Source organism: Staurois parvus, unplaced genomic scaffold, assembly GCF_062004578.1.
Source record: "Staurois parvus isolate SC_StPar_1 unplaced genomic scaffold, SC_StPar_1.0 ptg000052l, whole genome shotgun sequence".
Lineage (NCBI taxonomy): Eukaryota > Metazoa > Chordata > Amphibia > Anura > Ranidae > Staurois > Staurois parvus.
Window position 1 is genome coordinate 1,435,763 of NW_028317848.1, and position 22,733 is coordinate 1,458,495.

Below are 22,733 nucleotides of genomic sequence, written 5' to 3' on the forward strand. Positions count from 1 at the left end.
GAAGGACAGTGAGAATTGGAGCCACAAAAACAATCTGCGCATCAATGGAATCCCTCCAATCCCAAATATACTGTGCAAGCCATTTGTAACATACTGTACTCCTGGACATGCTGACTAGATGAATTGGAGTATAAGGCATAAGCATTATCTCCTCCAAGTTGTTCCATCGGGCCAGGTATGTGACTCACCTTTCTTCACTACAGATTGCTTGATGTGCGTTTGACTGTCCTCCAGTGAGTCCTGACCATGCCCTAGGCTACCCACTAGGCCACTGGGTAATTACCTGTCTTATGACCATACTGTACAAATCCTGCTACTACTGGCAGACACAATGGAGACAATTCTGGACATGTCACTGCTGAGTTCCCTTTCTTTCACAGATGCCGGAATTGCCTGATGTTAACTTTTTCATTAACTTCCTAGGTGATACATAAGGAGCTCAAGGGGGTGAGCTGGGGAGTACAGAGATAGGATTTGGGTGTCAGCGGTGTAGAGGTGGCATTAGAAGCCAAAGAAGGTTATCAACTAGCCCAGGGAAGAGGTGTAGAGATTGGGGTCTGGGTAGCCTTGGGGTACCCCAATGAAAAAGGGAGAGGAGATTAAGTTGCATTTTACAATAAAAGTTCAATGAGATAGGAGAAGAGCCAGGAAAGAGCAGAGTCATGAAGGCCAAAGGAGAGTAGTTTTTGAGGAGGAGCAGGTGGTCGGCTGTATCAAAGGAAGTGAAAAGGTCTATGAGTAAGAGTATGAAGTAGTGGCCATTGGTTTTAGCAGTAAGTCGTGAGTTTTAGTAGGACAGCTTCAGCAAAATACTGCGGATGGAAGCCAGACTGTAGGGGGTCAAGAAGGTTGCTATCAGTGAAGTAGCCACTCATACAGTTGTGAACAAGTCTGGAGGCAAATGGAAGCAGAGAGATGAGTGTAGTTGTTTAAACCAGTGAGGCCCAGCGGGGTTTTTTTAATTTATTTTTAAGTATGCGGTTAACCATTGCATGTTTGAGAGGGGAGGGAAAACTGAAGGTGGGGAGGGAGAGATTGAAGCTGTGAGTTAGAGAGTGTAGAACAGACCAGAGGGGGTCTGTACTAGTTGTAAGAGAACAGGGTCCAGGAAAAAGGTGGTGAGAGAAGCGCTTAGCCGCTTCTTCATTGGTAACAGGGTCAAATGAGTAAAGTATTGAGTGTAGTGGTGGACTTGTATGCTGGTTGGAGAAAGCTTAATAGCTGAGATCTCATCATGAATTGTACTCATCTTGCTTTTGAAATGATGGGCAATCTCTTAGGCAGTGAGTAAATTAATGGGTGGAGGCAGCGGGGGATGAAGAAGAGAGTTAAGAGTAGAAAAGAGTTGACATGGACTGCATGACTGCGTTTTAATGAGAGTGACAAAGTAGCTTTGTTTAGCAGCATGGAGGCAGGAGTTATATTTTAGAAGGGTAGTTTGTAGACAGTGTCTTGCAGGGATATAATTTTACACCAGAGTCACTCAGGAGCTTGGCTGTGTCTCTTGAGACTTCTATTGTCATAATTTTGCCAGAGTTGTGGCTGGTAAGGCCTAGTTCTGTGCAGAACCACTTAAAGACCGCCTGTTCATGGTACACTGTACCTGTACATCGTTTGCCTATTCTGGGTACAGGGCGCGTGCAGCAGGTCCCAGTCAATGATTCATGCCTGGAACCTACTGATCTGCTGTGTCCAATCTTAGCCCAGAGTCAATCAACACAAGGCTCTGTACAGAGGGAACACACTTTTTGCTTCTTCTCCTTGTAAAGAGATTTTTATTAAAAAGCAGCAAATTATATACACATTAACACTTGTTAGGCACACACTTAAACCCCCTAGAATACCAGAGATATTAACCCCTTCCCAGCCAGTGTCTTTAATACAGTGACAGTATCTAGTATTACCATTGTATTAGTGTCACTGGTGATGTGTCAGTTCCAACCCAGTGTCAGTTAATGTCAGATTGCCCGCCACACTATCACAATCCCACTATAAGTCCCTGATCATCACCACTAGTAATATATATATATATATATATATATATATATATATATATATATATATATATATATATATATATATATATAAATTCCACTATATATACACAACATAGTTTGTAAACTTTACAACTTTTATGCAAACCAATCAATGTACACTTTATGGCATTTGTTTTTACCAAAGACATTCCATTTTGGCCTAAATTTATGAAGAAATTTTTATTTTTTTAATTTTTTTGGATAGGTCTTATAGCAGAAAGTAAAAAATAGATTTTTTTAAAATGTTTTTGGTCTTTTTTTCGTTTGTATAATAAAAAAAAAATTAAAAACCCAGTGGTGATTAAATATCACCATAGTCTATTTGTATGAAAAAATGATACAAATTTCTTTGCATGACCATTGCGTGACAGCACAATTAACAGATAAAGTAGTGCAGTGCTAAAAAAATGACCTGGTCATGAAGGGGGTAAAACCTTTCGGAACTGAAGTGGAAAAAGAGAGGAGTAAGTGTGTCCAGGAAGGATAAGAGTAAGCTGTTGAAGACTGAAGTAGTCAGGTCAAAGCAGGACAAGGGTGAGATTTTGCTGTATGGGCCGTCAGTAGCAGAATGAAAAAGGTAAAGGTTGAGGTAGTGATGGCTCTATAGGCAACTCTAGAGGTTTGGAGCAAAGGAGGTTGAAAAAAGGAAGAGTTTGAAACGTATAAGGTTGTGATCAGAGAAAGTAAAAGGAGTGTTTAAGAGATTGCAGGGAGGGCAAAGGAGGGAGAATGTAAGGTTGAGAGAGTTACAGCTAGAGTTAATAGCTGTGTGTGCCCATTGCGTTAGGTTAAAATAAGAGGCTAGGTTGAGTAGTTGAAAGGTGGCTGGGGTGTTCACATTGACTGTAATGTTAAAGTCACCTGAGGATGATGGTGGGTATTTAAGAGGAGAGAAATTAGGGTAGCCAAGCAGAGAAGTAATTGAAGAAGACTGACAATGCTCCAAGAGGCTGATACATCACTGCAATCCTCAAAGAAACCGTAAATAAAAAGACAAATACAGTGAACTTGAAAAGAAGAGAGTGGCAGAGATGGAGGTGTAGGAAGAATCTTACCACACAGGTAAGCTAAAACCAAATACACTTGCCAACAGCCAACCCCAGCTCCCTCCCCATTTCCCTCTCTAAAGGCTACTCATAGGCTGTGCTTTAAAATTTTTTTTTTTTTTACATTTAGAATGCCTCAATGTGACATTGCCAAAAACGGTCCGTTTAAAGTCAAACGAAGGGCTGGATATCATGGTCATATTGATGCATCATAGAGCACAGGAAAATGCATGGATAAGAAAAAAATAGTAATTTAATATTACATATTCACATAAATATGTGCATTATGGTGCCTTAATAAAAATTCCAATATTTCACGGTTTAGGAGCACTGATCAAATCAATTGAGATATATCTTTGCATGTCAACATGTGACAACGCAATGTACATTACAGCATGCATTCTGGGTATGAAACTAGCCTGAGTGTTATTCAATTTTAGAATGCACAAACAAAACATAGCACTTGGGAGAATTAAAGTAGAACCAGCAGAAAAAGGTCTGCTTACACTGTCCAGGCCCACTTCCCCTTCACAAATCACCTACTGATCTATTGGTGTAAAATGTACCTAAAATCAGAAAAAAGTCAAATTTCTACTTACATCACCATCATCCTCCACCCGCAGTGCTTAGGCAAGCATGACTTTAATACTTCCGTCTACATTCTGGGAAATACAAATCAGCTTAAATTTTGCAAGAAGACACTTTTGCAATGGACTGGAGTCTTCTCATGAGATCTCTTCTGCTCTGCATTACCCAGGATTCTTCAAGGAAGGACGGTGATGGCACAACCAGTGATGTGGAAGACAGAAGTGAGGCAAGTACAAAACTAACATTATGCCTACTAACAATAGGTGATTTGTAAAGGAGGAGTGGACCGGGCAATTTCCGGGGACCTTTTTTTTTTACTGTGAGGTCTGGTCTTCAAACAGCCAAGGGCCTTCATACATTAGATATTTAAATAATACCCAGAATTTTAATGGAATGTGCATGTTTATGTGCTGAACAGACAAGTCCTGGCTCCAGCCTCATCTTGGGCAAGCAGCAACTGTCCAGGAAAATATGCTATACAAAACCAAATCCATCACAAGACTAATAGGTATTTGGAACAATGATAATGCAGACACAGACATACCATGGTCATCTACTTTGTGATCTGGTACACATACATAGACATCTGGTGTCTAGGTGTAGCCCAACATTAACTCATTTTGAACATAGTTGTTAATAAAGTACAGCAGGCATGTCAAACTCAGATGAAGCTGAATTGAGTAGCATTACCAGCTGAAATTTAAATCTGAAAGCATATCCTGAATTTCTGAGCTACTAAATTGGTTTATGGGCAGTGTTAAGGCATTGTAGAATAGCAAGGGGCTCATTAAAACTTGTAGTGTTAACACTGTAGAATAGCAAGGGGCTTATTCAAATGGGATTCTAAAACTGCTGAAATCCACAAAGGAGGAGCAAGAGCAACACATGTGGCCCAAACAACATCAGTCTGACATACCTGAACTACAGGTAACCAGGGCAGTCAAATGGCAGGCAATTAATATGTTAAAACAGGCAAGTGATGACTATTGCCCAATATTGATCTGAATACACTTTTTTTCTTTCAAACTGTTGCGACTGCTACTCCCCCCCCCCCCTCCTCCAAAAAAAAGGTCAGGATCAGGTATGTCTCATAAGAGCAAAAAAAAGACAGCTATCACGTGCGACATTACCATTGCGGTTCAGAACTTATGACTGCACTCTCATATCTAGTTTCTCATATCTAGTTCTTACATTATACATGTATATAACCAAGTCAGATGTTTAGAATTAAATTCGAGACATTTAAGCTTTGGCCCCAACCCATTCTTTTGGCAAAACTACAACCATTTTACAAAGCTCACCCCATTAGAGATCTGCTGCATCAGATATGTATACTGACCTTATGGGAAGAAGAGTCTAATATAAATTCTGCTCGAATTCCATTATTTTCTGGACTTCTGTAGTCGAACAGTGAGTTAGTAAGATAGGTGTTCCCTTTGCTGCTTAAACTCTCCCCACAGGTAAAGAAACAGGCCTCCTACAGATAGATAAACACCATACAACACACATAATACTTATAGTTAATACTATTCGATCACATAATGACCAGGATCATTTGACAAGAATTTGAAAAGATCATACTTTTAAACTTGAAACGAAGTTGATTTTTAGATTTAGGGCACATATTTAACCAGGCCTCAATGATCAGCTCAGTTTCAAACCATTTCTATAAATACTCTATTAAATGGCTTTGTTTCTGGAATAACTGGTAATATGGGCCACTCTGGAATCTAAGGGGAAGATTTACTAAAACCGGTGCATACAAAATCTGGTGCAGCTGTGCATAGTAACCAACTTCTAAAGTCAGCTTGTTCAATTAAGGTTTGACAATAAAACCTGGAATCTGATTGATTTCTATGCACAGCTGCACCAGATTCTGTGTGTATCAATATTAGTAAATCACCCCATAGTGCCCTACATGCCATCTCTACAATTCTTATAGATGTGTCTATGTGATCAGTGTTTTTTGACATATTTGTTTAGGTGCTTCATATATGTATATTGATTTGATTATCATTAATATTTATGTACGCAAACAGACATGTCATTTTGTTTTTACCACCCCTCCCAGGATTTCCTTTCAGTTTATGTTCTTTCCCATTTTTTGCGGTACCTTCAGCACTGGTATTTGAACACAGACTGGATAATGGAGTTCATAGTTCTTCTGTATTCCTTCCACTTGGAGGGCTCTGTGTCACTTTTATGGTGATGGGTGACTTTTGCCTGCCAGAATTTGATGTGTTTGGTGATGCCGTTTGTCCCCTCACATCTTTTCCTCCTTCCTGTGGTGTCCACTGTGGCACAATGTGAAGACCCCTCCCACCCCTGCACTTTATTCTAAAGTGCAAATGGCACTTTCAGTTCTTTGTTTGTCCTCCAGTGCACATGCCACTTTGTGGCTAGGACTGGAGGCTGGGAGCCACCTGTGGGGTTGGGCTACAGTTTCATTCTATCACAGCAGGGCTTTCACAGAGGGAGCCTAGTATAAAAGCCTTGAGGAAGCAAGGAAGCGTATTCTCTTTCCTGTTAGGTCAACAGAAGGCTGCCCTCATGTGAACCTTTCGTATGTGAAGATCCTTTTCCTTAGTAAGCGAGACATTTAAAAAAAAAAAGTTTTGTTCCTGGCATTCTTCTGTGTCTTTGGCTGTTTTCCTTCACCCTTATTGATGCCGTGCACTTTGTCAGGATGGATTGGTTGATGGCATATGTCTGCATGCATATATCATTTTGTATTATTTAGTGTGTAACTTACATAAACGTGGTCCTATGCAACTATTTTGGTTGTACATGGTTAGGAGTCTTTGGAGCATATTACTCTGGGACAGTTCACTTATGGTGTTTTCCATTACAGATTTCGTATATGCCACTGCGGACATATAAGAATGATTTGTAAAAACTATAATTAACTACTTGTGTTCCTTCGCCCTGAAAAAGCAGGGTTCACCCTGGGAAATGCTTTGATAGATGAAACTTTTGTCTTGTATATATTAGACTATATATCTTGCTTTCAATAGTTCAAATCCCCCTTTATGGATTTTTATATTTGTCCGCAGTAAGACCTAGGAATGAGATTTGTCTTGGTCACACCCTGATCCTTATCATGTTACATACATGTGCCTAGTTTTTTATGACTGTTTGAGTATGGAAACAATTTTTATCAACTTTTTGTATAATTAAAATCATAATTCTTTAATGTCCGTTTTTTGTGTCTTTTTTGGTGCTGTGATCGATAATGAGTCAGTTTTTGTACGATTCTTTTAACCACTTGCCTACCAGGCACTTATACCCCCTTATTTACCAGGCCAATTTTCAGCTTTCAGCGCTGCCACACTTTGATTGACAATTGCGCGGTCATGCAACATTGTACCCATATGAAATTAATTTTGATCATTTTTTTCTCACAAATAGAGCTTTTTTTTGGTGGTATTTAATCGTCACTGGGCGCTTCACTTTTTGCGCTATAAACAAAAAAAGTGCAAAAAATTTGAAAAAAAAAAGTTTCTTTGTTTCTATTATAAAATTTTTCAAACAGGTAATTTTTCTCCTTCACTGATGTGCGTTGATGAGGCAGCACTGATGGGCACTGATAGGCAGCACTGATGGGCACTGATAGGCAGCACTAAAGGGCACTGATAGGCAGCACTAATGAGGTGGCACGGATAGGCGGCACTGATAGGCAGCACTAATGAGGTGTCACGGATAGGCGGCACTAATATGCAGCACTGATAGGTGACACTGATGATGGGTACTGATAGACGGCACTGACTGGCATCACTGCTGGGCACTGACTGGCACAACCGCTGGGCACTGACTGGTGGCACTGACTGGCAGCACTGGTGGGCGGCACTGGTGGGCAGCACTGGTGGGTGGGCACAGGTGGGTGGCAATTGTAAAAGGAATGAGGTACTATACAGCTACCCTAAAACTGATGGAACACTACATTTATGTTTAATGGAGGACTCCAGTTAAGAATGAGTTTGGAAGTATACACGAAAAGCCAAGAGCTATATACCTATGCCTTTTGGATTCAACAACCAAAGAAAAATAATGCTCCACTAAGCTATGGCCAGGAAATAAAACCGGATCCTTTTTCTTAGGATCCAAAACATCATCGCAATCAACACAAATACATTTCCAATAACCCTTCTTCATGTTCTTTTCCTGATCAAAAGAGATTGCTCTCAGCTGTTCAGGTTAGTCTGGGAGCTTTAATGCAGAACTTTACTCTCTCAATCAACACTGACTATTTATAACCCTTATGCTGCTAGCATTAGTAAATAGATAAGTATTTACTTGTATTAAACTTTGTTTTTGCATTACTTCAGTTAGTTCCTGGTTTCCAGGCCTAGGCAAAGGATTTCATGCATCCCAAGAGTCTTCAGGAGGGCAGGAGCAGTTCTCAGCTAAGCACATCCTCCAGCCTGCATGTCTGAGCTAAGGGCAGATGGATTCCAGGAATTAAATTCTCCATTAATCATCTGCACTTAGTCAAGATGGCCATGGCCAGAAATGCTAGGGAGGTGTTTTTCTAAGTGATTTCTCAGCAAAATAAAGAATGGGGAGATATATGGATAGAAGGGTGAGTTTCTTTTGAATGTAAAAAATTTATTCAATAGTGTTTTGGTTTGTGGTGCTCAGATGCTGTGTAGTTCCTCTTTAATGCTGGTCACAACCACAATACAAAAAAAACTATGTCTTCATATGCCTAACCAGAGACATGATTATATAATCTTATATTAAAAAACTCTTTTTGAATACAGACAGTTGAACGTTACACACATTTAATTCCTTTTATGGCTTGTATATACAGCATTTGACATGTAGCACAAAATGACACATATTTGTACTTACAGAATCGGATCTATTTGTATTTTCCTCAAAATCTTTTATTCCCATAATTCCTTTCAAACATATAGCTTGACTCCCCACAAATCCAATCTGGCAATCAAAGAAAGGCTCTCCCTTCATTAGTACCTGTAGAAAAAATAAAAAAATAGCATTTTATGTGAATCTTTGAAAAACTATTTGCATTTTTTTTTAGTTACTGCAATCCATTTGAAGATCTGCCACTGCCTCTTGGTAAGCTAAAATAGAGCTGATCCAACATTAGTAAGCAGGTTTTTAGCAATGTGCTTAGGTATCACAAAATAAATTGAGAATGGTGACATGTATATCGGTAAACGTCAACTGTATCATACAGTTTTCAGTATAAAACCATTCTGGAGGGAGATCCGCAGCTTAATTTGTCATATCACACAACATCCCTTACCGGACAATCCTTTACCTGTATTGTTTCATGCTTCCCATTTCTCGGTGGGAGAATATAAAAGATGTTTACTGCCTCACCTTTTAAATGCAGGGAAATCACCTATGGTTCCTTCAGTGAAGGACTGGATAGTAAAAGTGCAGGAAATTAGAGAGGCAGAGGATTGGAGATTTAGATGCAATGATGAACTTAAAAAAATCCATGATCAATGGGTGTCATAGATGGAGTTGACATCCTCTGACACGTTTGGAAGTTTATTTACTTAGAGTTGTAGTAGACCACAGTTTTCCACTCATTTGCGTTTGGCCTACAAACTTCCTGCTCATTTTTTTTTTTTTGTACATGCTGGTAAGATACAGTTTTTATGTGGAATTAGGATTGTTTTCGTGCTATTGTATGTTAAATATGTTTAGGGAAAACTAAATAAAGATTTAAAAAAAGACAATGTTCAGCAGAGTATGGTGCAGAATGGTGTCATATCAAAATGTCACTTCCAGGATCTAACAAGTTTTAAGTTTCACTTCAAAGACTTATGAATCCTTTACACATACTCCTTATCCTGCTCGTCTTCATTAGGCTTGGTATTTTGACAGAATGACAGATGTAGGACTTTAAACTGATAGAAAGATGGAAATATTCATGCCTTACTCCACTGCTGGAGCTCATCTTTAGCATTGTATTCTGTTTTGTGGGTTTGTATGCCTGTCAACCTTCTACAACACATCTCTTCTATGGACACCATCTAGTCCTGCTTTTAGGTACTGTTAAGTCCTTGTTATACACCACACAAAGTGAAAACAAAAATGGCATACATTCAATACTATGGAAAAATGCTCAGAATAACCAATCCTGTTGCTAATAAACAGACCACAATCAGTCCCAGTTAACCTCACACAGTGGTGCTGCACCAACAAATGTTCTTAATAGTAATATGATCCTCCTGCGCTTCTAAGTAAATAATAAAAATAATATTGAAAGCTGCTGACACCCAGCCCTATACCTATAGGTGATAAAGATGCCAAAATATAAATCTAATAGTGTAGCGCTACTATATATAAATATTGATAATATAATAAAAGAATAACAAAATATAATACAATAATAATGAAATAAATGTGTGACTAGATACATACACTGTGACAAATCCAAAGTTATCTGATCCTCTCTGGGATCTAAAAGTGAAACAACTTCAAGTGACACAGAAAACGTGGAACAAAACGGTCCCAATTGGATCCAATATGGTGAAAAACAACAAAAAAACAAAAAACCCAAATCCCTAATTGGGATCAATGGCTTAAAATTAGCCAAATGAAAGACTACCAAGTGGCACATAAAGTGAATCCCTTCAAAGGGATATACCTCCTATAAAGTGATACGTGCTCAGTGATGACATAAAAAAATCCTCAAATAAATATACAGCAAATATAGGAAAAACACAATCCTCACCCTTTCACTTAAAACATATTATTCAACTAAAAAACAATCTAATATGAATAAAAAATATTGTATAGTGAAATATACACATATAAATTACTATAAAAATAATTATAAAAAGTCCAAAGGTGCAAATACGCCAGGTGATCCAATAACTTTCAGAACCATGCAGACAAAAACAAGTGAGTTGGCAATTGCGTTTTTTGTCTTTCTAAATACAATAAATTGAATTACACTATGGAGGATCTCTCTTTTTATGTCTTTATCGTGATCCAAATGTGAGTTGGATGTATTACGTTTACGTATCTCTGGATGGGAATCTGTGATATTTAACGCATACCATTGAAGGGGATTTCTACGGTTTGAAAGAATATCATCCACACAGGGGAATCTGACTGTGGAGGATCCTTTTGTGTTCCTACAGGCGTGTTGGCCCATTGGGTCGCGGTAAGGAGGTGAGGGGGCAATTCAGCCATTTAAGAATTTAATACCATTGGCTATAACGCACATCCACTGTATCACCTGCATGGTTCTGAAAGTTATTGGATCACCTGGCGTATTTGCACCTTTTATATTCATTTATATGTGTATATTTCACTATACAATATTTTTTATTCTTATTAAATAGTTTTTTAGCTGAATAATATGTTTTAAGTGAAAGGGTGAGGATTATGTTGTTCCTACATTTGCTGTATAATTATTTGAGGATTTTTTGATGTCATCACTGAGCACATATCACTTTATAGGAGGTATATCCCTTTGAAGGGATTCACTTTGTGTGCCACTTGGTAGTCTTTCATTTGGCTAATTTTAAGCCTTTGATCCCAATTAGGGATTTGGGTTTTTTGTTGTTTTTATATTCATATTGGGTCCAAATGTGACCGTTTTGTTCCTCGTTTTCTGTGTCACTTGAAGGTGTTTCACTTTTAGAACCCAGAGAGGATCAGATCACTTTGGATTTGTCACAGTGTATGTATCTAGTCACACATTTATTTCATTATAATTGTATTATTATATTTTGTTCTTATTATTTTATTATCAATATTTATATGTAGTAGCGCTACACCATTAGATTTATAGTTTAACAAATTTTCTTAGTTCTGTAAGTGTGGAAAGATGGCTGTGCTTGCAGTAAGTAATTTAACTCTCGTGTTACTGTTCTCTGTGAGCAAATAGATAGGTTTCTATAGCTTACAATATCCGTATGTTTTAAGCATCACTCATTGAGGTCTGCCATTGTGGAGATGGGGTAGTGAATCTGATTGACAGCACAATTTCCAAGAATTATGTGCTCCCAGTTTGTTGATTTATACTGATTTATTCCGAGTATTCAGTTTTCCCAGCTGAAAACCATGCTGCAAAGGAAAGGTGTTCCAGCCTAGAATGTTTATTTATGGAAGACTTCAGGGCCAATACAATAGAAACTGGATTTGAGGAGTTGATATAAATGATCACCAAAAGATGTTTGCAAAGTTGACATAGTCTGTTTTGGACATGTGACACACAAAAAACGTTTAGAATCACCCTTTGCAGAAACTTTCCTAATATGTATTTAGCCTGCTGGGAGCAGTAAATGTGTCCTTGATATTGAAATTTTGCCGTGGCTGTGTGTGGTGCGGAAGGCACCCCCTTCCAAGAACACAGCATCCAGTTTCTGATTGGTCTATAAGCAATCCGTGACATTATCACGTGCAGCATGTCAATCCTCTTGCCAGCAGAGACTATTAGGAAGTTTCCATTTTCATGCAAGTGTAGCAGGGTTTCCGATGGCACAGGGGTCCTGAAAGAGTAACTTATGCTGTCAGCTATTTGTCTGCATTGCTCCCAGATGCTGCTCCTAATCTGACATCTATGTGGGTGCATGGCCCCAATGCACCTACACAGATGTCAGATTGAGGGCAGCATCTGTGTCCATGCAGCCACTGCATCCCAAATGACATGACATCAGTGCAACTGCTTGCATTGAGGGATGAATGAAACAACTGTGCATCCCGACGCAGGCAAACGTGGCCCCCCCGAAAGCGTACACGTGAATGAGGCCTAATAAGCACACAGGTTCAATGTTAAAGTAGAATACCAGCCTCAGCTTAAACAGTCTTAAAAATGTCCTCCCTCCTAACATCTATGCTGACTAACCTGTTGAAAAAAAATAAAATAAATTTTATATATATATATATATATATATATATATATATATATATATACACACACACACACATATACAGTGGGCACCCTGCAGAATTTATAGCATGCACTGCCCCCTTTGCCAAGCTGAGACCTGCCAGTGTCATGGATTGTTCTCAGTCATCGTCTGGGAAGACCAGGTGATGTCAATCTCAAAGGTTTTAAACCTTGCCCCAACAATCAGCACCATGGGTTCTTCTAAGCAGTTGTCTAGAAAACTGAAAATAGTTGACGCTCACAAAGCTGGAGAAGGCTATAAGAAGATAGCAAAGCGTTTTCAGATGTCAATATCCTCTGTTCGGAATGTAATTAAGAAATGGCAGTCATCAGGAACAGTGGAAGTTAAAGCAAGATCTGGAAGACCAAGAAAAATAGACAGAACAGCTCGCAGGATTGTGAGAAAAACAATTCAAAACCCACGTTTGATCACACGATCCCTCCAGAAAGATCTGGCAGACACTGGAGTTGTGGTACACTATTCCACTATAAAGAGATACTTGTACAAATATGGTCTTCATGGAAGAGTCATCAGAAGAAAACCTCTTCTACGTCCTCACCACAAAAATCATCGTTTGAACTTTGCAAATGAACATATAGACAAGCCTGATGCATTTTGGAAACAAGTTCTGTAGACCGATGAGGTTAAAATTGAACTTTTTGGCCGGAATGAGCAAAGGTACGTTTGGGCACAGAATTTAATGAAAAGAACCTCTGTCCAACTGTTAAGCATGGGGTTGGATCAATCATGCTTTGGGGTTGTGTTGCAGCCAGTGGCACAGGAAACATCTCACGAGTAGAAGGAAAAATGGATTCAATAAAATTTCAGCAAATTTTGGATGGTAACTTGATGCCATCTGTGAAAAAGCTGAAGTTAAAGAGAGGATGGCTTCTACAAATGGATAATGATCCTAAACACACCTCGAAATCCACGGGGGATTACATCAAGAGGCGTAAACTGAAGGTTTTGCCATGGCTTTCACAATCTCCTGACCTCAACATAATTGAAAATCTATGGATAGACCTTAAAAGAGCAGTGTGTGACAGACAGCCCAGAAATCTCAAAAAACTGGAAGACATTTGTAAGGAAGAATTGGCAAAGATACCTCAAACAAGAATTGAAAGACTCTTGGCTGGCTACAAAAAGCGTTTACAAGCTGTGATACTTGCCAAAGGGGGCAGTACAAGATATTAACTCTGCAGGGTGCCCAAACTTTTGCTGACGCCATTTTTTTGTTTTCTGTTATTTTGAAAGTGTAAATGATGGAAATAAAATCTAACTTTTGTTGACATATTATAAGAATGTCTAATCTGTAATTTGATGCCTTTTGGAGATTTTTCCATCTTTCCTTGGCTTCTTTATGCACATTAATACACATTTTTAGCTGGGGTGCCCAAACTTTCGATCCCCACTGTATATATATATATATATATATATATATATATATATATTCACCTATTTTCAGCCCACTCCGGTCATGTGATTTGGCTCCACTGTGTCAGTGAGTGGCAGCTGAGAGGGAGCGCTGGGACATGGGAGCCTATGGGTAACGACACCAATTCCAGGCATTCCCAGCCATTGTCAAGTGCTCTCCCCTCACCGATGCAGTTGGCAGTTACTGACACGGGATCACATGACTGGACAGAAACACGCTAAAAATAAGTATATACATCTTTTTTACACAGGATAGTCAGCATAGGTGTTGAGAGCATTATTAATACTAGTTAGGTTGAAGCTGCAATTCTACTTTAATGGTTTATATATCTTTTACAGAAGTCTGACATTTTGAATAGTCACCAAGATTTCCAGATCTCTAGCTTGCAAGCGTACATTCCTGCTCTCTTATTGGCTGATTAAGAATCCTAATGTCAACATCAGAATGTATTCTTGTACTCTACTGGAAGAGAGTAAAGGCTGCCACAAATGGCTCATATTGCAGCTGATTCAGTATGAACTGGGCAAAATTCAAGCTGTGGGTGCCCCTGATGGCACCATCATGCTTGACAAAAGTCGACTGAACAATTGTTCAGGTATTTTGATAGCCGCTAGACCTGGCTGTCAGCTATCTGGAGAGATTTGTCCATTCACACAGTCTGCAGGCTGAACAAAAAAAAAAAGTAAGTGTATGGCCAGCTTAAGGAAGAGAATAAGGCGAGACTTGGCAGTAAAGATGGAACTGTGACCGAGCTTTTCATCCTGTTAGGAGAGGGAAGAGTGCGTCCAAAGAGGCTCTGCAGTATATAGTCTCAAGACATGAGATCAATGCAGTATTTTTATTACTGGCTCCAATCTTTTTGAAGATTGCACTTATATTTTAGGGTTAATTTGTCCAGTACTGTTACAAAGAAGATATGTAAATAAAAAATATATGGAAAGCACGGTTATTTTAAATTCCTAAGGTGAAAAGTTTTGGAGTCCTGCTGTGACCAGCATTAGGTGCTTCAATCTAAACCATTGTAACAAGAGTTCACCTACAGTGAAGGAAATAAGTATTTGATCCCCTGCTGATTTTGAATGTCTGCCCATCACAAAGAAATGATCAGTCTAAAAATCGAATGGTAGGTGCATTGTAACACAGAGACAGAATAGCAACAAAAAATTCAGAAGAAATGCATGTCTAACAAATAATACATCGATTTGCATGTTCATGAGGGAAATAAGTATTTGATCCCCTACAATTCAGCAGCATTTCTGGCTACCAGGTGTCTTTCATAAAGGTAACAAGCTGAGATTAGAAGCAGTCTCTTAAAGGGAGTGCTGCTAATCTCATTTTGTTACCTGTATAAAAGACACCTGTCCACAGGAGCAATCAAGCAATCAGATTCCAAACTCTTCACCATGGCAAAGACCAAAGAGCTGTCCAAGGATGTCAGGGACAAGATTGTAGACCTAAACAAGGCTGGTCTGGGCTACCAAACTATCGCCAAGCAGCTTGGTGAGAAGGTGACAACAATTGATGCAATCATTCGCAAATGGAAGAAACACAAAATAACTGTCAGTCTCCCTAGGTCTGGTGCACCATGCAAGATCTCACCTCGTGGAGTGTCAATGATCATGAGAACAGTGAGGAATCATCCCAGAACTACACGTGAGGATCTTGTCAATGATCTCCAGGCAGCTGGGACTACAGTCACCAAGAAAACAATTGGTAACACACTACGTTGACAAGGATTGAAATCCTGCAGTGCAAGGTCCCTCTGCTCAAGAAAGCACATGTCCAGGCCCGTCTGAAGTTTGCCACTGAACATCAGAATGATGCAGAGGAGGGCTAGTTGAAAGTGTTGTGGTCAGATGAGACCAAAATCGAGCTCTCTGGCATCAACTCAACTGTTTGGAGAAGGAAGAATACTGCCTATGACCCCAAGAACACCATCCCAACTGTCAAACATGGTGGTGGATACATTCTGCTTTGGGGGTGTTTTTCTGCTAAGGGGACAGGACAACTACACCGCATCAAAGGGACGATGGACAGGGCAATGTACTGTCAAATCTTGGGTGAGCACCTTCTTCCCTCAGTCAGGGCATTGAAAATGGGTCGTGGATGGGTGTTCCAGCATGATAATGACCCAAAACACACGACCAAAGCAACAAAGAAGTGGCTCAAGAAGAAGCACATTAAGGTCCTGGAGTGGCCTAGCCAGTCTCCAGACCTTAATCTGATTGAAAATCTGTGGAGGGAGCTGAAAGTTCGAGTTGCCAAACGTCAGCCACCAAAACTTAATGACTTGGAGAGGATCTGCCAAAATCCCTCCTGGGATGTGTGCAAATCTGGTGGCCAACTACAGGCACCGTCTGACCTCTGTGATTGCCAGCAAGGGATTTGCCACCAAGTACTAAGCCATGTTTTGTGAAGGGGATCAAATACTTATTTCCCTCATGAACATGCAAATCAGTGCAGAATTTGTTAGACATGCATTTCTTTTGAATTTTATGTTGCTGTTCTGTCTCTCAGTGTTACAATACACCTACCATTCGATTTTCAGACTGATCATTTCTTTGTGAGTGGGCAAACATTCAAAATCAGCAGGGGATCAAATACTTATTTCCTTCACTGTACTTTCAACTTTCAGACCAATTAAGCAAATTAGTAACAAGTAATTTTTTTTTATAACTTGCAATACTTAAACCTAGAACATTATATTTTGTTTAGGTCCATTTAACCATACTGAGTGGTCAAACTGGCTTCATGCTCCCCTGTAAAATCCCCATTTTACAGCTACCAACACACCTTTACTTTAGCTTGGATGTTGGAAGTGATATTTGAATTTACATTAAGCCATTATTGTACTTCACATATTTTATGTTTGCACAGATGACCAAACAGCTTAAAATAGACAGGCTTTACCTCAATTGTTGTCCCTTCTTGTTCCCATCGAATGACTTCTCTGGATTTCACCTTCTGAGGGCTGTAATAGCTGCTTTCGGCTTGCATTTCAGTGAGCTGGAAAACAATACAACACACACACCTTCAATCCAGCCAGCACCAGCATTAAAAAGTGGCAATCTGTCATTACTAGACTGCATTGATGAAGACAAATTAAAGTTCACTGTTGGCCAGAGTGTATTATTGGACAGGAAACAGGTGCAAACGAAACAGCTGCAAGACATTAAGCACACCACTGCATAGGAGGCTGAACTTAAATATGCCAAGTGTAATGTAAAGCAGGGCAGGAGCCAGTCCAGTCAACACACTGCCTTTCATTTTACTTTCACCCCTTCTCTCAACACAGCATTTCTACATGGGATGAAAAATGGCGGGGTATCTGAAACAACACTTGTGTGGTACATGGCTCCTTGCATTCCGCCACAGTCTTGTGATTTCGTGAATGGCGGGGATTGACTAGCTGACAAAAGGTTAAACATTAGTCAATCATTGAGATCTTCTTAAAGATATTTATGTCTAGATCTGTCAAGATGTTAGCAGAATATAGGCAGTAACAGTTATGGAAAAGAAACATGTGGGCTTCTACACTGAGAAAGCCCATGTGTTCTTGGTTAGCAGAGTACCAACGCACAAAGCTACTCAGGTAAACAGAGAAGGGAGGGCTACACCCAGCAAAATACATTTAGCTTATACGTTCACAGCTTCTCCTAATAATACAGTTTTGGCACTGCATTTTTGCTGGCCACATTATTTATGACCTTTGCTGCCAGGAACCCAGTGTAGTTAAAGACCACACACTTTCAAACTTCAATGCTGCTGTATTTAATTGAGCACTGAATTCTCAGCTGTAGATAACTGTTGACCACGAATGCAACAACATGGCTGACAGCGATACCTTAACCATTCCCACTGGGCACTAAATCATAACAGAACAAGCAGGTGATATGTAATATACAAAAACCTGTCATTTTCCTGATCAATAGCACTTGCTGATGAGTTTTTGATGTAACCATTTGAGTATGGTAGATTTTGGTCCTAAAGAAACAAACATTCTTATTATAAGTATTCTATCACAAAGGTAGTGTTATAGTTATCCTGGTAACATTTTTAGTTAGGTTTAGCTTAGTTTAGGGTTGTGTTCAAGTTAAAGTAAAACATGTTATAGGAGAACTATGAATGCTGCCATTTTTAACTGAAAACAAACATGGACTGGCTATAAAAATGAGGAAATTTTGCATGGATACTACCTGCTGCAGATCACTGACTCAAAGAATCGATGCCAGGGAATAAGGATAGCAGGCACATAAAAGTTTATTCTAAAAGAGATCTGAAATGGCAACACCTATTTTTTCTTCAATGCAGCTAAAGCTCACAACTACCTTTTGGGGTTATAATGACTCTGCAAAAGAACAATTTTTTTGTAATCTGTTCATAGGAGTTTTCTATAGGATTAAATGGGGATTCCATGCATTGATTCAGTGGAGATGACTTGGACAAGCAACTGTGAGTTCCACAGGATCGGTGGGTACTGGCAGCAGGTTTAAAGAAAATGAAGGGAGGTAATCAGCGCAAATTGGCCAGAGCTATCCTGGTGTTAGGTGATAGTAGTACTGAAGATTGTAGCAATCGTGCACACCGAAATGGACGCGGTCATCCATCTTGTTAAGAATATTCCATTTTGTATAATTTTTACTCCCAAATCAGCTTTCCTCATCCCCCCTCCCTCTTTGTTGAGTGACATGTGGTCTGTTTGATGCAGATCACAGGCAGCAAACTCATTGAGAGCATCATGGATATAAATCCCACAACTAGCTGGTGCCCCTGTCTGCGAGACTCTTGCTGGAGAAGGGGTCGTAAAGCCATAAACCGAGTCCTCACTGAGCTTCAAAAGACATTCCAGGGAGTCGTAAAACAGACTTACATTTTAAAACCCAGTTTTCCAAATAATTTTATATCTCCAAATAGGAAATAATTACACAAAATATGGAGCACATACTCGGATGGCTCACTTTAATACAAATCGCCTGGTATATTACACCCCCTATCTGACCTACACAGGAGAGCAGAAAATTATATCTCCTTAACCATTCAAGCAGGTATGTTATATTTCATATCTAACCATTCAGCAGATGATTCTGGGTGTTAATCTACTCGTGGATAGAATGTTATATGTACCTAGGAAAAGTTATTGGCCATAGTATATTTTGTGAAGGCTTTGGTCACAGCCTGAGCTCCCCACCTGCACAACCCCCTCCCCAAATGAGGCGATTGGTTCTCTGCTTCAGGGAGACACCCTGTGGAGTTCCTAGAAAAAGCTAAGCTGAGTTGACTAAAGTTGAAGATTCTCCCTTGTAACATCGGAACCAACTATGGGAGACGGCCCTTTTGCTCTGAACTTGAAAACTGCTTACCCCAAGGCTTTTGGCAAGTATTTTATTTATCTAAATTCCTTTCCGTTATCTCTTTGCTGTGCTATTGCTTGCTCTTTGTATATTTATATATTGGCTACATCTTTTTCTGTAAATATTTTTATTGCACCCTTTTGACCTTTTAGTAATAAATCTTACTTTCTGAAAGTGTTGAACTGTTTCTAAAGCTCTTTAATGCAAACTAAGCACCCCTGCCTCTAAAGAGCGCTACTGTGTGTGTTTTAAATTTCGGTATATCTCTGCCTGCAGTGACAGTGGTATACCGACGATTATTCAAACATCATAGTGTTATTGCTGATATTCCTCTTTCTCTGTACAAAAAGGAGGTGGTGGCAGTGTGAAGGGTTAATTGCGTAATTAACCTAACCCAGTAACAATCGCTCCCAGGCTGCTGGCACACAGGTTGTGGTCCATTAGCTGGAAAATCTTTGTGCAGGGTGCAGCTGGGCGTGGCATTGTTACGCACGTGACAGCGCGGTTTTAGATTGGCTAGTCCTTCGGTCACGGGTTTGGTGAGAAGGACTGGGGTCTGATGCCGCAATCGTCACAATGATAATGACAGAAATGGGGGGGCCTATATGGCACTAAGGGAAATGCTCCCAAAAGTACTGTAGCAGACTCTGTAGGATGAGAGAAGGAGAAGAAGCGCCTCTAAGTGCAGTATAACACTTTATTAAGGATCAAAGGTAGAAACACTCACATTACTGAGGTAAATGAATAGCATATAAACATGGTTCGGTGTAACATGGGACAGGTGGATATGCAGAGTAATGAGCTGTCATCAGTGTGGAGTAGTCAGCGTACCACTGGAGCAGCGTGGTAGCTGGAGGGGGACAGCTGTGGAGCAGGCCGGCGTGCACCTCCTCACTCAAAGCTGAATGGAACGCACGCTGGAACGCAACAGCGTGGCCGTGATGATGTCAGATACCCAAGGTGCACTTTGATGCGTTTCGGAGCATGCGCTGGCCGGGAAAGGCGGACGTGAGCTCCTTTTTCAAGCATCTCATTTTCACTGATGACAGCTCATTACTCTGCATACCCACCTGTCCCATGTTACACCGAACCACATTTTTATGCTATTCATTTACCTCAGTAATGTGAGTGTTTCTACCTTTGATCCTTAATAAAGTGTTATGCTGCACTTAGGGGTACTGGCAGCAGAGCTGGGGGGTTGAAAAAAAAAAAAAAAGGAGTATAACTGCACTAAAAGTGAATAAAATTGGATCTAAAGGCTTATGGTTTTTAACGATAACGTATTCTCTGCATAAAGGTAAAAAAAATGTTCTGTGACCAGGATCCTCCTGCCCAGAGCAGCGACTTTCTCCTCACAGGACAGAGAGACAGCAGTGGGAGCCACGCTGTGTGTGCCTATAGAAGCAGGTAAAGCAGCTAGGGATCAAGCCTGCACAAGTGCCACCATAGGAAGTGGCTTCTTATGGGGCACTCGCTGAAGAGGTGGAGCCAAAACTGCTGACGGGGGACCCCAGAAGAGGAGGTTTGGGGCTGGCTCTGTGTAAAACCATTGCAAAGAGAAGGTATTACATGTTGTTTATTTAAAAACAAATTAAAAAAACTCTTGAATCACATTAAGTTTGACAAAGTTGAGGATAAAGAAAGCATTATACTTATAAATATGGGGTTGCAGCATATTACCCAACAAGCTCTAGGTGCCCTGTGGAAGCTGTGACCCGTCAATGGCCCACAAAAAGAAGCAGTGCTCTTCCCCATCAACGGAGAGGTAGAAATGAATGCTGCAGTTTATACAACTGAATATTTCTTTGTTGTCCCATGGGACTTTTCTGCTGAACTATCTGAACACCAGATTCTAATAATGTCACACAGAGCGTGATGTTAAGCCAAGAAGCTATGAAAAGAAAGTTAGCTTTATATATAGCACAAATTCCCTCTTTCCTCCTCATCAGCTGTCAGCAATTATTGCAGAGGAAAAGCAATTAATTGATTAAAAGAACTCAAACATTACAAGAACAATTTTCAACAGTATTAGGAAAATGTTAAGTTTAATTTGGCATGTTTTTTCTCTTTGCGCTGGAAGGGTATCAACCACTCCAAATGCTAATGCAGAAATACAACCCCCTTTTTTTAATACCAAAAAATGAACCACAAATTAATTCCATACATTCTTTGCTAGAAACGAGAACAATGAAAGCTAATGTTTTCCATCTCAATGTAACATGTGAATCTCATACAGAACATTTCATTGCAGATGTAACTTCTCTTTCCTGTTGGATGTTTGTTAATTTGTTGCAGGTCATCCGAGGGTAGGAGGTGTTAAAAAGCAGCAGAACTGCTACTCACAATGCATATTATAGTATGGGGACAGAGTTTGTTAATCAGTGGCAGAAATGAAAACACTGAGATTAGCTGTGTGGTACTACAAATATGTTGGTGAGTACTTGTTTTTTGGACAGGTGTGTTCACTGGAGAATCATTGAAAAGGGCATATAACTTTAGAGTTAATATAATATTATTATTATAATACAGAATTTATATAGCGCCATGAGGGCAGACAGTACAGTTACAATACAATTCAACATGGGAGGAATTAGAGGGCCCTGTGCCTTAGAGCTTAATCTAAAAGAGGGGTTAAGTGATACAAAAGATAAACAATCGTGGGTGATGAGATGATAGAGAAAATAAAAGTACAGTAGTTAGGTGGAAGCAGGATAGATTTCCCTGAACAGAAGGGTTTTCAGTGATCGCCTAAAAGTGGCCAGAGTAGGAGATAATGGGATCAACTGGGGTAGGGAGTTTGATATAATGGGAGAGGTCTTCGGAGGAACTTGGTATTTTGATACAAAGTTAGTGATGTAGTTGAGAGGCAGATTTGTGGATGGCTTTGTAAATTGTTGTTTGCATTTGTAATTTAACTCTTTGGATGAGCAGAAGCCAGTGGAGGGATTGGCAGAGAGGAGTAGCAGACACTGAGCGGTTGGTATGGTGGATGAGTCTGGCAGCAGAATCCATGATTGACTAAAGGGCGGTTAGCCTATGTAAAGGTAAGCCAATGAGTAGGTAGTTGCAGTAGCTGATGCGTGTCAAGGTCCTACCTTTTCCCAGAGATTGTGCTGCTTCATGTGCTGGCGTCCATCTTGGGTTTCTGCAGAGCATGGTGGGAGTCTTTTATGCCTTCAGGCCTCTGAGGTCCATCCCCCAGAGGGGTGTGGCTAATTACATATAAGCCTGTGATCCGCACATGCCCTTTGCACTTGTGTCTTATGTCTTTGTGTTGCTACAGCTCTGTGTATACTCTTGTGACTCTCCTGGAATCTGACTCGGCTTGTGACTAGACCATTCTCTGTGTTTTCCTTTGATCTGACCTTCCGTTGCTGAACCCGGCCCGTGACCTG

At 40.0% G+C, this 22,733-nt stretch overlaps 1 protein-coding gene across 1 annotated transcript in view; it reads right to left on the reverse strand.

Moving 5' to 3' along the window:
* Positions 1 to 22,733, reverse strand: part of VPS13B (vacuolar protein sorting 13 homolog B) — a 1,305,797-nt gene that overhangs the window by 1,122,672 nt on the left and 160,392 nt on the right. The window contains exons 9-11 of the mRNA XM_089666424.1: positions 16,898 to 16,993; positions 8,522 to 8,644; positions 5,010 to 5,147 (exon numbers count right to left, since the gene is read on the reverse strand). Of these exons, the coding sequence (XP_089522550.1) occupies positions 5,010 to 5,147; positions 8,522 to 8,644; positions 16,898 to 16,993 (357 nt within the window). The remainder of the gene's footprint in view (positions 1 to 5,009; positions 5,148 to 8,521; positions 8,645 to 16,897; positions 16,994 to 22,733) is intronic.